Source organism: Solanum verrucosum, unplaced genomic scaffold, assembly GCF_900185275.1.
Source record: "Solanum verrucosum unplaced genomic scaffold, falcon-dt-bn FXZP01000028.1, whole genome shotgun sequence".
NCBI classification, from domain to species: Eukaryota; Viridiplantae; Streptophyta; class Magnoliopsida; order Solanales; family Solanaceae; genus Solanum; species Solanum verrucosum.
In genome coordinates this window covers 381,906-399,020 of record NW_026020183.1, presented here as the reverse complement: position 1 = coordinate 399,020, position 17,115 = coordinate 381,906, and the positions used below count along the sequence as shown (strand labels likewise).

Here is a 17,115-nt window from a genome sequence, read left to right as displayed (position 1 = left end):
TAAGCGCTTACCTAAATGTGGTGTTTATCTCTCAAAGGGATGGTCAAGACTAAGTTGAACTTTTGTAAGGCTAAAAGAGCCAAATGTTTTACTTTGTTTTCTTATTTGATGAATGATTGCCTGATTTAAGTCTTCCTAATGCAGATTAAAATGTTGTAAATTTCGCAAATGTCACTTAAACAACTCCACTTCATCAATGACTAATGAATAAAAAATGGTCTTGTTATGCTTTTATCTGTTCAAAGTAAAATCTGCCAAAGAAGGCAGGTTGTTCATTCATACTCATGCTGCTGATGATAAGATACAGGCTTTTGTGATCTTTCTGAAAAGATCTCATGGCGTAGAAGCCAAACTGCAGTATTCCCCTTGCATGAAACCTATTGTGTAAGATCATCTTTATGTGCTTGCTCTAAGAAATAAGCATAACGGGATTAACGAAGTAGCCTTTGAGCAAAAACAAACAAAGAGTGAATGTATTGATGCTTGTAACCAGGGAACTAGACACTCTACTTGGGTTTTTATTTGTACATACTCGCAGAAACTGCCCTCACTGTCTATTTGTGTCCTTTTTGAATAAGGTGACACAATTGTAGAAAGTCTAGACAATGTAAATTATCTTTTGCATGATTTTACTTTCCTATTAAGGATTTATCTGAATTTATCAAATTAGTGAACTCAAATAAATTCAAAATCTAACACACAAACTCTAAGGTGAAAAGGGGCCTGAAAATGATGAGACTACTGAAGCTGAATCATCTCCTGGATGAAAAGCAAAGCGACTACGGGAGAGGATCTTTCTGTGGTCTTCTTTCTTGGATTTCTTTAAAAAAGAAATGCTTTGCTGTGGTGTGTTGATGGGAGTTGATCCTAGCTGTTGTATACCCAAAGAAGACTTTTTATTCACAGGTGTAACATTGTTGAACCCTCCATTCAGGCTTCTATCCGAAAGACGTTTGCTGCTGGTGCTTGGCCTTAGGACAAAGAGATTCTCTTGCCCAACCGGCACCTGATTCTGCACTTTCTTCATTTCCTGAAAGAACAACATTACATCTTGTAAAAGGAGGTAATGATTAAGTTTTGAGGTACACATTGTTCATTTATTTTATGTGAATGTTGGATACATTGGAAATGTTCCAACGTATCTTGGATTTGAGATTTTGTTGTTGTTGAAAAGATTGGAAGTTAAATATTGTACATAGAAGCTGAGAAAAGTGAAACTGTGAATAACAAAGGAAATTCTTTACATGGTTGTGGTGCTTACCCGTTGTCTTTGTTTCTCTTCATCTCTTTCTTTCCTTAGCAAATTATACTCTTCCAACATTGCAAACAGCGGTACCTGGGGGTCAGGCACTTCTGTTATGTAAGATGTGACTAGGTAATAATTGAATTAACCTATAACTGGAGGGCCAAAATGGTTTACTACTTTCATTGCTTTCTCAGAGTTCAATTCTATTGCATTCAGATATCCCGGCAGTTAGAATATGGCCAGGTCACTTTAATTCTGTTAGCTAACCTTCATCTAGTTATTCAACATTTGGAAAAGATTCGTATGCATTCCTTATGTCTCTGTTGCAACACCAAATTAAAGGGCAATGTTGTTTATGCCATCTTTTTCCATGACTACTTGTTGCTGGTCCTCCCTAGTAGCATTTCAGTCTTAAGTTGATGTTGTTTCTGTTGATGAACATGTCTTATAAATAGGCGCAGTTAGTAACATCAGTTCTTTTTTTCACCCTTTTTCTGAAAATATATTCGATTAAATTCTGCAATCATTTTCATTGCATCTCAAGTTTCTGGCCAAATTACTTTGTTATTTCTTTTGAACCCAACATGGTTAATGAGGTCTATAGTTAATTCATTAAGATGCTTATGTTTGATTCTACTTCTGTTACGTTTTCCAATGCTTCTTAGTGATTCTTTTCACATTTAGAAAATGTTAGAAAGCAGGCATACTTTTTGTTGGCTGTTTCTTGGTGTTTACCAAAAAGATTGTTTATATTCTCACCAGATAAAGGACCCCCTACCTCTCTTATTTACGTATGCAAAAAGCGTATATATAATGATGAAGTAGACTAGGATTGAAGATGTTACTGAACTGTCATGGTGTTCTATACTATCAGCATTAGCTTCTGCATGGTCTAAAGGGATGAAAACTTAAAAAAACCATGGATAAATCCAAATCAGTTTCTCTTAACTTCAAGTGAATGAATGATAGACATAAGCCCAATACTTCATATGAAACTATGAGTAATTCTTTGTACTAACCAATAAAAGTATTTTATTTGGGGATATGAGTTACTAAGTTCTTACCTCATCGTATAGAAAAGGTTTCTTTCTTTCTTCTTCCCAGCTTTTAGTCTTGGCTATCAGCATATCCACCAAAGCTGCAAATAAAACAAAAAAAGAAGGCAACAAAATTAACTAATCCTTGATCCAGAATCTAATCAAGTTTTCACCTTTTACTGGATAACACATAATGGATCTGTCTAACTTGTAGAAGCACAATTTGGTTAATTGATTAAGTCATATTTTCATTCAACAGGTAGTTGTTTAAGTCACAATTATGGCTGCCCATTACTAGGCTGATATTGGTGATGGCAAGCCATTAAGCAGAAATATTTTGATACCTGGTATTTTGTTAACCATGACTCTGGCCCGTTCTGCTCTTCTCAAATTCTTGTGAGCACCTCTGCTTACAGAATACCGGTTGTCGTCCTGAAAATATGGATGTTTAAGATGAACAGAGGTGATGAAAAAAAGTAAATGGGCTACTGAGTCTCATAGGTGAAGGAACTGACCCTACTATACTCTTCTAACCATAGCTCCTCATCACGAGCTAATATCCATTTTTCTACCTTCTCCATTATAGCCTTCCTGCTAGATGCCTCTTCTTGTGCTTGTGTTATCTGTTTATTCATGCTGGTGAGGAGATCAGCATGGTCAATCTCCCCTTTTGGAGGTTTTGGTCAGTATCAATTTCAAACATAGTATGTCACCTTAATAATTAAAAAATGGAACACTTAAATTGGACCAACCAGAGTTCATTAGTTTCATAATACTTTCCATCTCTAGCCGTGAGGGAATTTCCATGTGGGACCGTTTGCATATCTCCTCAAGATCTATTTGTTTTCTAAGGAAAAGCTCTTTCATCTTGCTTGCTTTTAGCTGATCCAGTCTCCTGACTTCTGTCTCAGCCTTGGAAATTTTAAAAAAATTCAAAATCTCTTACCTCGTAGTACTGGAGGATAAATAATTTGTAATTTTATTATGTCACTGACCTGCTGTATTATGTCCAGAGTAAGGCTTCCAGGAGTGGAGATATCTTTTGATGACAACGATATCAAAGCAGTGACATTGGAGAACCTTGCACGGTCTTTCTGGGGTGTGTCCATGAGATTCCACAAGTTTGTCAATGATTTCCCTAGTTGGTGAAGCTACAAATACACAAAGCATAGTGAGGAGAGTAATTTTGCTGATTTTATTGATCGTTTTGCCTGTACTTACAAAACAAATAAAGGACAGAATTTGCCCCACTTGAATTATGTTTCTTTACAATTTGCTTAGTCAGTGGCTTTCGAATACTAAGTCTGCAATTGTCATGAGTTGTTGGCTACTTGAACCAAAAAAGAGCATACTTGTTTTTAGATAAGAGAATGTGCTGAGTTGATGAGATTACCTTTTCAAGCCGTGCTTTCTTATCTGCTTCTAATGACCGAACTGTGCTGCCAAGTTTTTCCAATATACTGTCACTAATGTTTTTTGACAGTCCAGATAACTCATTCAGGCTTGGATGAACCTTTGTAATGATCAAAGAAGAATCTGTTCCCAGCATTGCTGCTAAGCTCCGGATCATGCTAATGTAGCTTTCAACCTTTTGAAGTCTCTCGATCTTCGATGCAAGAACAGAGTAGTAAAAGGCAAAAAAGGGAAGAAGATAAATGGGTAAACAAGAAATTTCAAAACCTTTCAGTTGATGGCATCTTAGCTATAGTGCCAGGCACAAAGGTTGAGTATCTCATTCGTACCTTCTCATTTTGAAGCCGCTGAAGCTCATTCTGGTACTCTTCTAGTTTTTTTAGTGATAGATCATTCCCATGTACTAAAACATTTGATGACAAATCATTGTACTCTGATTCACCTGCTATTTCAGCAGAAATCTTCTGAATTTGTCCTTGTACAGCTCTGAATTGTTTCTCCCTTTCTTCTTTTCTAATTCGCATTTCTCTCAGAGCAGGTGCAATCGACTCTAGCTGTTCTTTTAGTGTTCCAGTCATCTTTTCTGGCTGCCGAATACAAATTCATTCCTTGTTATGTAAGTTCAATCACTGAGTATCTCTTATGCAAAAGATCCAGTGGTGTGTTTCAATTTTAAAAAAAGAAAAAGCATGTATATCCTCTCAGGTCATTGATCTAACTAACATCCTAGTCATAGTCATGTCATGATGCTAACAGACAGTAATACTATCTGTGTGGGTGCGTGCTCCTCGTTAGGGAAAGAAGGGGAAGGCGATCTGTTGTCTCATTGATGTTTGTTTTTAGACTGGTCCACCTTTCACCATGAGCTTTTGTCAATATATACATTTTCATTCGGATACTTTAGGAACTGATGTCCATTAAGCCGGTAGAGGCAAGCTACATTGCATAGATTTAGAGTTCTTTGGTCATGTTCAGCTCATATACATTTTCATTCATTCCTCTGACTGTACATCTGTCCTCCACTTCTTGTTTATTTGTGTGATTTTAGTTTTATTAGCATTCTTGATTCTGTATCAACTTATGGAAATGAATTCGCGAAATTAAGGTTGGCACAATTACTGAAAACTCACACTCTTTAATTTGACAAGAAAATGTTAGTACATATTACCAGCAGTGGGTAATGGAAAGAATCACGAGGGTCGAAGCTGATACAGTAGCTCTTTTATCTGTGAATTACTCAAATAGTCATAGCAAGAAATATATAGCACGACTTTTAAATATATTTCACTGCTTCAATTTTGCTAATGACATTTTTAGATAGATTCATTACTGTGCTATATATTTGCATGCATGTAGAGGTGATCTCACCCTCTAAGCATCAAAATTTGATTAGCATGCTGGAAAAGGGAATTCAGAAAGTTACCCTTCCGGGGAGTGATCTTTCATCCAGTAACAAAAGGAGATGGGTGAATTCAGCTTCTGAATCTGCCAATTCTTGATGCAGTTGAGCTCTGGATATGTTTGCATTGTCAACCTTCTTTCTGTAAACGTCCAGGCACTCCTGTTCAATGTTCAGTAAGACCTTTTCTCTCTCAAATTGATCATCTCCAACTTCATCCCAAATCATCTGTCTTACCAATAAAAAAAAAGTTCCTTTAGTCCACAAATGCACTTAGTAACATAATGATGCACACTATAATTAGAGAACATGCCTGTAATTCTTGCAGTAAATATCCGCATGATGTCTCGAGCAATGCTGAACTTCTTATTCCAATTGGCGTTTGAACAGATCCCATATGAAAAGATTAGCTACCAAGTGGAGGGAACTCAAGTCTGGAGCTCGTCTTTCTCTGGTAATCAATTAAATTTTTAATGTCCTATAGAATAGATTATATGAGGTAATAAAAAAATGAGACAATGATGAATTGGGATCTTTGAGTATGAAATAGTTGCTTAAAAGAAAAGGTTGGTCAGGTTAGGTGATGATGAAGCTTTGAGTTCAAGGGTTCCCTATGGTGTTCTATTCTGAAAGTTGTTTGTTATCTTATTTTTTAACTTTAAGAAAACAATATGCATTTATGTCTTTATCTGTCAGATATAGTTTCTCATTCAGTTGCAGAGAACTTAGATTGCACTATGTTTGTTCCTCCTGGAAGCTTTATCCAAACTTCATTCCTAAGCAATCTTTATCCAAAATTTGTAATGTGCTTTATGCATTGCTGCAGCATATATTCGTCTGTGTTGGAACATGGCTAACACACTTTTTTTTAAATTAACAGTGGTATATGACCAAGTATACGCGCACTTCAAATATTTCATTATATACATATTACCTCACCAAAATAGGTATTATACTTTGCATGAACACCTTGACTTTTTTATTAGACTTAGTAGCTATTTTAATTAGACTGTTGTTATAGTGTGATTGATTTCCTTCTCTTGGTTAATATTATTATCTCAGGGGTACTATGACTCTTAAATCAAATTGAGTATTTCACAAGAAGTATTTGAATGGAAAATCACTAACAATAGCAGTTGTATCAAGAAAATTTGACTAAAGTTGTTGATTGTATGTGTTAGAATATATAGAAATATGACTTGTATATATATCCTATTTGGAGAAACACTGCCATATTGTGTTTATAAATAAGGCTCAGTATTATAATAATGTAGGTAAATAATTCAACAACATTTTTCTCCTTTATTTTTCACATGATATTAGAGAATTAAAGGGAAATTAATTGTTGTGCGAATTTTCAACAATTTTAGAAAAAGAAAATTAGGTACTGTGCAATTTTCTAGTAATGTACTTTTCATGCGCCATTAGAAGCGTTAGATTCAACAACGATTAAAGTTCATGCGTCGATGTAGGTTGTTTTTCAGTGAGATCTAAATCTTTTAGACAATCAAATTTCTATTTCTTATTATTTTCAAGTCAAATTTCATAAGATGTTAGATGTGTTTGGATGTGATAAATCTCTTTCCATATTTTCGTGTACAACCCTTCTCGAGAATTTAAATTTTGAGTCCCATGATTAATTTAGAATTCTTAATGAGGAGCTCAAAAAATCAAAAATATGTTTTTCTTTGCATGGTCGACCACCCAAGAATGCTCATGTTACGTAGATTGACACTATAGATCTAATCAATCAACTGATTTATTTATGTAAAAAGGATTACAATCAATATTTTTAATACGAACAAGTAAGAAGACATCACCACAAATAGCCTCAGTCACATAGTCTAATACCCTTAGATGTCTTAGGATTCTAGTGTGTATGATAAAATATTATTGATGATAAATCACTTTTGTCAAATATTAGTATTTATTTCTTCCGGCTATTATTTTAGCCAATGAAATTCAAACCAAAGCAAAAGGAGTTGTACAAGCTAACCCTTGTCCTCTATCAATTTAAATTTTGTTTTTTTATGTCCCTAAGTGTCCTTTTAATTTTGCATCAGTCAATCATTTGACTTGTGCATATTATTTTTTGTGAACTCGTTTGCCATATAGGACCGCAATACAAGATAAAAAAAATAAAAATTGGTGTAGAATATGAATTACACAACCTTAAATATTTTACTTTTCCTATAACTCTTCCATAACATGTCTAGTTACAAATCTTCTAAACTTAATTCACAAACATTTGGGATATTCAAGTTTGTTCAAACTATAAAAAATGGTGCCTAGTTTGCCTAATATGTCCACATAGTCGTACCAATGTAAAAAACACAGGCACACTATTTTAGTATCTTTTAGCATAGTGTTGAGAATCATGCATGATTTATTTTTTTCTTAGTCCACTCTGATATTTGGGATCCTAGTAGATTCAGTTCAACATTAAAATTTTATTATTTTATTAGCTTCATTAGTGATTATTCAAAATGTATTTCTTCATATATGCTAGCATGGACCATTTGTGAAGCTGTAGTTGCAACTACTTGATCAATAGTAATGTTCATAGCAATGTTAAGTTTGAAGTACCTCAAAGTGCATTCAATTTCAAGATTAAATAGAGTAAAATGATTTTCTTGGCTCTGTTTATCGAGAATACACAGAAGATATAACCTGAGAAATAATGATCACTCAATAAAATTTTATAAATAGTAATTTCAAAATCATACTTTACGACAAGTACGTTAAAATTATACCTTTTAAATTGATATAAAACGATCACTTTCAAGCACAGAACCTAATAAGATTGAGGTCTAGTCCCACAAAACAGCATGGTAAGTAATTATAATGGGAAAATTACGTATATAAGCAAACATATAATAGTTAATTACTTAACTTAGCTATAGTTTGCCTTAATTACAATTCGCGGCCTACTTTTAGTCATAATTACGCAGCTCAACTTTTTAGTTTTGTATAATTCGCACATTTGTATAATTCGGATTTTGTATAACTCATAATTTGTATAATATATTTTGTATAATTGTTTATATTTCTGATGTTTGTAATTGTATAAATTTGTTATTTCGAGTTTATACAAAAATAATTGAATTATACAAATGTACCCGCGAAATATACAAACCTGCGAATTTATACAAATTCGCGAATTATACAAACGAGATAGCTTAAATCTGATAATTTATTGTGTTTTCTGCTTTTTGATCATTTAGACATCAAAATCCTGTACAAAATAATTAACTAACATAAAAATACAAAAGAACATAGTGAAACAAGTCGAAGAATATTCATAACACTAAGAAAATGACATATAATATATGATATTTTCTAGGCACATCAAATTGTACCAGGGGTTAGCCTGTAACTCATTCCTATTTGTTTTAGTGATGATTTCTCAAAATGTGAACATGAAATGCATTTTTGAGAATCACTACATCAATTAATAAAATTTATAAAACGAAATTCTTTTGACGAAATCACTGCTGCGCGAGTAGCGATTTTTATTAAAAAAATAATATATTTTTAAAGAAATCGCGCAATTTTCTCAAGGAAATTTTATTGTTTGACGGCGTTAATGAGGTTAAAAATGAGCAGAGATATCACTGATGGGGCAGCAATTTGTCCGATTTGGTACTAAAACAACAGTGGTCTTTCATGCATTTTGGAAAAAAAGAGTAGCCCTTTTGACTTCAAACTCCGATTTATGATAAATCGAAGATATATTTTGTCATTTTTCCCTTTTAAAAAATATAAATCCAAACGAGACTAAAAAATATATTAATTTAATTAATCAATTTAGTTCAATTCTCAATTTGAAAAGATTTTTAGATAAACCTTGAACGGTCCTATCCTATCCATTTGAACTAGTGCAATGCAATACGATCACTAATCAATATCTCAAAACAAGATATTTTTTTTGCTATTTTCCCCACAAGATGCCCTGCAACACTTACCAAAACAATTATTAGTGAGTTTCCAACCCAACACCAAGGGGAGTAAAACTTGTGCAGATATTTGTTCAACATCCATTTGCCCGCTCGTAGGGAAACAATATTCAATCGAAAAAGACGATGGAACTCCAATATAGGGCTTCGTAATATCCTGAAAGGGGTACGATCAGCAACTTCCAGACACGAATAATGGGTACCGACTATGACTTCATTCATTAGGATACCCGGCATAATAGCATTGCCAAATAATCACAGAAAGATGGAAAAAATTGAGGCAGAAGGAAATGCATATCACCTTTTTTATCAAATATACTGCACTAAGTCGTCGTGAGAGCTTCCACAGCATTGAGACACAGTGCCAGCCAGAACATTTGTTATCTACAACATCTTGGCAATCCCGTCAATCACTCTCATCTTAAGAACAAGATGTTACAACAAAATCACTATTTACAAGCCAAGAAGGATTGAGGTGTAAAGGATGCATGCCTACTGAAAATTTTCAGAATCTTTTCAAATGTTTAGCTTTTCTATTTATTTTCTTCCCTCAATGCTCTTAGAATAGGATTGTCATCCTCTGGTGTATCGTCTTCATCGTCATCCAGTTCATCTAGTAATGACTGATTCACTCTTTTACGAGATTGTCTCCTATATTTCTTGGCTTCCAGCCGCGGTTCAGCTTGCACAACTCCCTTGTCTCCTACTTTGCACCTGCAAGATGTTTTACATAAACATTTATGTTTCTTTAGGAAGGGAGGTTAGAATGATTTTTGCATCACCCCGCAGATGAAATATACTTGCTATTTCAGGCAAATGGATTAACAATAGGATTATAGAAAATAAAATAAACAATTGAGTAGGGAAATAGAGCACAAAAAAACCATAATAGTAGGCTAGTCACTAAATTGCAATACTTAAGTTTTACAGTACTGATGGACAAGAGGTACCTTTCCATGAATCAAGTGTTCAAGTACTCTGATGAAAAGAAGTTCCCTTGCATGAATAAGGAAATGCCGAACAACAACAAGTTTAAGCTACCAGCACAAATTTTGCCGAGGAAAATGTCCTTTTATTTCCATATTTGATTTGTGAAGAAATGTAATCCTTCTCATTGGATTATGTGGTGTAATAATTAAAGCATATGGAATCTCAGTGTCTAGAAAATAATAATCTCAAGAAAGTGTAAATCAGCACTTCATTCTAAAAGTAACATCAGCAAAAATACAAATATTAAAACAGCAGGAGATTCAAGGATGGCAACACACTTTTAGAGTTTTCAGTGTGAGTTTCCTTTAATGGAAAAGCTTTACAAACGCCAATGCCAAATTTAAGCAACCTGCTATAAGAATACTTGGTCATCAAACATACACAGAAAATTTTATATCTCACATTCAATACTATAATTTAAAAAAGATATAACATACTTTAAAGAACTCGGAAACACAAAGAACCTGATTACCATACATCTCTTGTACTTGACCGACTCATAGTATTATTATCTCCGACTTCTTACTTTGTGCAGAAATTTTTAAGTTATACCTTTAGTTGTGTACAAGTGAATTGATAAATATCTCATAAAAGTATAAAGGCATTCCGAACGTACCTAACATCACTTTCTCGTTTAGTTCCAATGGTCCTCAACTGAAATTCCTCCCTGATCTTAATTTCGTCAAGCAACTGAAGATAATATGGGTATCTTTCCCAATCACCTTTTATAAGGCACCCCGGTTCACCAAGATGCAAGCAATTATTGAATGCACACTTTGCAGGTTCACTATCTTTAAGCACTTTGCGAATCTGAATCCATAGTAATAAGATTGGAAGTTACTCATGAGATCCACATAGATAGATTGAATCAGATATTGTTCAACAAATAAACAAAATTTAGAGACGAAGCAGCGCCATCAGGACAGACCTCCGGAAAATGATGTGCAAGAGAATTTTTTGTCACTTTAAGCAAACTAGGCTGGTTAAATCCTGGAGTATCAGCAAGATACCCCCCATCAGGCAATGGAAGCAAAGACACGTGCCTCGTCGTATGTTTTCCTCTGCCACTTCTTACTGACACTTCCCCCACACGTTGCTCTCCATACCACTTGCTCCCTAGAATCTGCTATCATAATAAAGAAAAGGAAACACTAAACCACAGGGTTCTAAACAAAATAATGTTATACATAATATAAAATGATGAAAAATGACAAACGCACAGGATCAAACGAGTTTTGCTCTTCGACTGCACCAAGAATGTGCTTATTGCCTCTCAAAGCATTGATCAGGCTGGATTTCCCCACGCCACTTGGACCAACAATGACAGATGTTTGTTCTCTCATAATAAACTGGAGTGTATCAAGTCCACGCTTGGAATCAACACTGCAAAAGATTGGTTCATAGGCCCAACTACGAAGCCTAGATTTCCATGCTTTTATTTCCTGCAGAAGTTGATCACTGGCTTTCAGCGTCTAGAGAAATGACCACAAAATATAAACAGGAAGGAGGAAAGTAGTATCAAAACTGAAGCACATAAAGAAGTAGTCAATAGTGCATAGAATGTTACATGATTTTCTCAGTCAAAACACATTTTCATAAATAGACAATCCAGAATCCTCCTTGTGTGTTCTAGTTTTTTTTAAAATAAAAAAATGATACTGTTAAAATTGTGTGTTCTATTCTTTTGCTTCTCTCTTTTGTCAGTTTGAGTTCACTCTTTGAAAATATAACAATCTGGTATTGTATTTTTCACCTCACATCCTAGCCCATTACAAAGGTAATACAAAAGCAAAGACATGTGTATCCCATTCTAAGAAATGGTATATAAATCTAACGTCAAACATTGCAACTAGTACTTGAGAAAATCAAAAAAGAAATGACAACAGACATGTAAAAGGATGCATAAACAAATTAACAAGTAACCACTCACTAGGAATCATCCCAAGGCATAGTGATGTGCTGATAAAGGACCTGAACTGTGAAATGGCTACACATAATTCATTTAACCAAACCAAACAAGTTTGGGATTGAGATGTAGTTAGTGGCAGAGCTACCCTATTGAGAGGGGGGCTCACGGGCACCTGCTAACCTCAGAAATTTCTTTGTATAAATCTTATATACCATGAAAGAATGATCATATATCAAACCAGAACCTCTGAAGCACAAAAGCTAAATCGGCACGCTGGTGCCCCTCAACTGTGCCCCTTTACTCAGTTACTTGGGATCAAATCTTAAGCTACAACATTCCATAATGTATTCTTTTTTATTTGGAGTTTAACGTATGCCTTACTGTTGGGCAAGGCCATAATCTTTTGACCTTTTCTACTAGGTCAATCATAAATTGAAAATTCTATATTATAGAGAAAACTGTATATTTGGTCTCCAAATTAATGAAAATTTTGATTTTGGTCCTTGTGACGTATAATTCAACACATTTAACTTTCAATGAATCAAAATGTGTGTTTTTGGACATGGATGTAGGAAATATGCTATATTTGAACTATTTTTGAAAGTATATTACCCTCAAATATGATGATATTAGCTGAAACTGTTTTTTTCAGTCAGTCTTTTCTCTATTAATGTTGAAGCCCCTGATTATGAATATGTAGCATTAAGTAGGAATAAGTAGCGTTAAATCTCCTCCCTCTTTTTTCAGTTAGTCCTTTTCTAGATGGTTGGAGTATATTGTGACTGCATTTTGTTTATGTTGTTATTTATTAAAATGAAAAATGACTACGTTCATGGAAGCACGGGTGACTTTTTGCCGCAATATTGGCGCCCCCTCCACGCTCAAATCCTGGAGGTAGCTGATTGATATAACAATATGCTCATCTAACCGGTGGGTTACTATTCATCTACTAGTGGCAAAAGCAACTCAATTTATCCAAGCAATAAGTACTTGTCAACTAATCAAATGCTTGAATACATGTGGAGTGAATATCAGTGTTTGTGTATTTCTAACCTCTTGAGAAACAAGTTCTGATTTATTCAAGGCAAGAGTGAGAGGAATTCCGGTTGATTCAGCTTCTACGAGGAACCTAGTGAGTGAGAATGGTTCAATTTTTGGCTGATCCATAGAGAACAACACTAGCAAATGATCCACATTAGCTACAGGAGGATCCAAAATCTCTGTCTTCCTCCGAAATACATTCTCAATAGCTCCGCGTTTATCCACCCAATCAATTGAACCTACCAAAACCTTATCCCCAACCAAAACTCTCCTCTTAATCTTCTTCAACACAGCCTTCACCACACACAACAACTCCACTCCAATTTCACCCGAACCCTTACTGAAGCTTCCAGAAGGATCCACAGAAGTTTCTGGAGGAATATGTTGGACTATAACGCGCATGAAATTCGCTTGTGCAGAGGCCACAGTTCCTACGGCTTGGTCGTGAGAGAGTTGAGGCTTGTCTTCCAGAGAAAGAATCGGTGCCAGAGTAGAGAAATGTTTATTGATAGTTTCACGAGCTTTGAGGAGATTTTTATTCGGTTGTTGGAGCTTCCTTGAGACATTGTTAGGGTTTTGGTGACGGCCGGCGGCGACGATGAAGGCGGAGAAGAAGCGATGACGAGTGGCGGAGACGGTGAAAGGAAGCCGAAGAAGTGAAAACGAAGCAATCTTCATTTGTGTAAAAGGAAGAGTGAAGTGTTAGCAGAAAGAAGTTTTGTAGTGAAGCTCTGGAGAGTCGCTGGGTAGAATCCAGTGTGTTAAGACACACACCAACTATGCAGGTTTAATTTGGACACAAAAATGTGATTTTTTTTGGGTAACTAATTTGATTTTATTACCAAAGTGGAAGTTAAAGAGCATAAGAAACATGTAAAGGGTCACAATTACAACATGTAAAGGGCTAACTTATAATCTCCAAAGAATAATAGATAAGTGCATTTAGCTTTGATCTCGCAAGAGTGCTTCAGAATATCTTTGTTTCATCTGGAACATACTAGTATTCCTCTCTTTCCATATTGAATACAAGCAGCATGCTAGGGACAATCTATATAAGCTTGCATGTGATGATTTGCCTTTTGCATAAACAATTGCGCAACTTAGTTCATCCTTCCGGTCCATTCAACATCTCTGGATGTTCATCCATTGTAGCACCTTGTCCCATATTGCAGCAAAAAAAAGGGCATTCGAAGAAAATGTGATGCAGAGTCTCGTCTACATTGATACATAACACACATGAGGTATAAGTAATTAGGGTTGGACATTCGGTAATTCGATTCGGATTCGATTTTTTTTTATTTTATTTTTTTGAAATTATTGTACCGAACACCGAACCAAATTAATTCAGTTCATTTCATTTTTAAAAAAATTTAGTTTGGTTTGTTATAATTCGGTTCGGTTTATTAAATTCAGTTTTTTGTTATGGGCCTGCTTAGTGGGTTTTTTTAAAACTTCAATTTTTTACAATTTTTTGGTTTGATTTTTCAGCTTAAATGAGCGAAAAAGATTGATTTCCCACACTTAAGCGAAAATCAAAAAAACAAAAAAGAAAACTAAAGAAGAAAACAGAAAATGATCAAATATAGATCGAATAACTGGAGGGTGGTCGTCGCGGTTGAAATCAATGGTTGTCGGTCACCTATCGCTGGTCGCGACACTACTGCGGAACTTGAACCGAAATAGTAACTTGGAAAGTTGGAAAAGAAGCAGAAGCTATTAGCGAAAACCTACCGAAAGTTAGAAGAGAAGCAAAAGCTTGGAAAGCTTGGCGAAAATTGATGTCACGATCCGAGCCTACATCCTAGACATGGGCGACATTCGAGAACCATTACTAGCCCTAATCGAACCCTCATCCTGGTTAACTACAAGCGGAAGACTAACTCATGCATACATAAACATCAAACTAAAAGAAATGTTAAATTAATAGTGTAATAAATCTCAAAACTCTCTAAATATACTGAGTATGAAATATAAGTTTTAAATAAAATATCTGAAACTGAAAGACTCTCTAAAATTGTCTATCTATGAAGCCTCTACTGTACAAAGATGAGTGTTGGGACAAGACTCACGGCGCCTCAAGGGAACTACTACTAACAACCCATAAAATCGAAGTCCTCTGGAAGCAAGAAAGTTTCACTCAAAAGCTGACGAGCGGATGAAGTGATCGCAACAGACTCTTGCTGAGGATCCCAAGAATCTGTATATGCATCATTAAAGATGCAGGTCAAATGACATCAGTACATTGAATGTACGAGTATGTAATATAGTTGTGTTGACACCCAATTTTGGCCCTCCACTATTAAATTAATTTTCAAGCTTCTTAAATTTCAAACAACTTGAAGTAATTATTTTGAATAATAAAAAAATTACTTTTGAAATCATTTTCAATGCAATTTCCCATTTTTCTATAAAATATATCTCTATATACTTAAAATATATAGATTTATATAATTTTCAATTTTTGAATAAATATTTAGAAAATCATTTTACCGAAAAATAGAGTTTTAATTAAATACTCATCTTATTTCCTTTAAAACTGATTAGTTCACAATTTAACTAAGATTTTTCTTTTCGAAACAATTATTTTGTGTTGTTAAAAGTTAAGAAGATTGAGTAATTAGTTGAGTTTATAATTCGTTTCATTCCCGTTTTATCAATTTAAATTTGATGGATATATAAATCAAAGGACTTGTTCCCTTTGAAACCATCTTAATGGACTTAATTCACTCCAAATTTGGACCATCAAATAGCCTTTAACCAAACATTTTGTAGCGACCCAACCCATTCTTAAGCCCAGAATCCTCCATGCTCTTCTCCTCATCATTCTCAATACAGAGACGCGAGAACAGAACAAACCAAAGAACGAACTCATTCCCAAATTTTCCGCCTTAAATTTCCCTTTTTTTACTTCATATTCGTACAATCTGCGTGCTTAGCACGAGCCTAAAGACACGCGGAGCTTCCGGAGGCAACCATGGTGTGGTCCATTCCAATTTCCTTTTTCTCTTCATTTTCATTTCAAATTCGTACACTCTCCAGCTCATACACCTTATCCACTGCGAAAATTGGAGATTTCGGCCTCTCCCACATCGTTTCTCAAACGATTTTCAATTTGCAACAGTCCCATATCGAGATTTCTTCTATTTTGGTTTCTATATAAACCAACCCCATTTACTGTTCAAAGGGACGGTTTTTGGAGATTGAGAGTACCCAAAAAGGGTTTGGGAATTCTCATCTCAATAGTTTAAAGTTTTGTGGCTTTTGTGGTCGTTCGAGTTGAAAGAGGTGGTGGAACCGTCTCCGTCAAACTTGTCGTCCGATTCGCTGCCCACAACCAGGTAATCTTCTCTTTATTTCAACATTTATGTTGGCTCTTAATTATGTCTTGTTCATTGAAATGTGTTTTGCATTAGCTGTTTAAGTATTTTTCTAATAGCTTAAAAAAAATAGCAAAATTGCACATTTTTGAACTCGGTTAATTTATATGTAAGATAGTCATGCCTTAATTTCAGCATTTGCGATTGTCTTGGGATAGGTTTAATTAGTGTTGAATGGAGTTAGAGTTGTGATTTTCGTGTTCAAGCATTCCTAGCTGTTAGGTTGGAGTCTGTAACTTGTATTTATTTTGATTTGGAAAAGCTTCTGAAGTATCTAGTTTATCTTGATTGATTCACCTATCTAAGTGGTAACGAAAATCTGAAATATGGAGTTTAGTTTTATCAGTTTTAAGGTTTTCATCTTTTGTTTTTTTTTCTTTGAAGCCTGTATTTGTTGCTGAAATGCCATCTATGTCTGTCCATTTTGTAAAATCTGTTGGTGTGATTTGTCAAATAACAGACCATTGGCACTCAATGTCAATCGAGAGACTGTTTGAGTGAGAAATTGCTTACCTTTGGGGCTGCTCTTTAGCACTCTCCCAAGAGTTAGGTTGGGATGGATGAAAGCTCATATCATAGCTTTTATACGTCCTAAAATTTATTAGATTACTCTACTTAGATCCTTGTTTAAATTCTCTAAGTTATTTTATATCTCCCTGCTTTTTCTTGTTTGTCTTTCGTATATGCTAAATGAATTGACTTAAAACTTTGATTAAGTTGAGTCTAAAGTTGTTTATCTTTAAACTA

General features: G+C 34.8%; 2 protein-coding genes across 2 annotated transcripts; both read right to left on the bottom strand.

The window, feature by feature from the left end:
• Window positions 1–445: 445 nt before the first annotated feature.
• LOC125829243 (65-kDa microtubule-associated protein 8) lies at window positions 446–5,598 on the bottom strand. The gene is made up of 11 exons (XM_049508491.1): window positions 5,409–5,598; window positions 5,120–5,323; window positions 4,026–4,283; window positions 3,677–3,889; window positions 3,279–3,434; window positions 3,036–3,195; window positions 2,799–2,950; window positions 2,628–2,715; window positions 2,311–2,384; window positions 1,262–1,336; window positions 446–1,030 (listed from the first exon to the last, which is right to left on the bottom strand). Exons 1-11 carry the CDS (start codon window positions 5,490–5,492, stop codon window positions 707–709), a joined length of 1,788 nt encoding a protein of 595 aa, XP_049364448.1. The 5' UTR covers window positions 5,493–5,598; the 3' UTR covers window positions 446–706.
• A 3,740-nt stretch (window positions 5,599–9,338) lies between these two features.
• Window positions 9,339–13,746, bottom strand: LOC125829245 (small ribosomal subunit biogenesis GTPase RsgA 1, mitochondrial). Its single transcript, XM_049508494.1, has 5 exons — window positions 13,004–13,746; window positions 11,262–11,483; window positions 10,970–11,164; window positions 10,658–10,851; window positions 9,339–9,765 (listed from the first exon to the last, which is right to left on the bottom strand). The coding sequence occupies exons 1-5, from the start codon at window positions 13,667–13,669 to the stop codon at window positions 9,585–9,587; spliced, it is 1,458 nt and encodes a 485-aa protein (XP_049364451.1). The 5' UTR covers window positions 13,670–13,746; the 3' UTR covers window positions 9,339–9,584.
• Window positions 13,747–17,115: the final 3,369 nt, after the last annotated feature.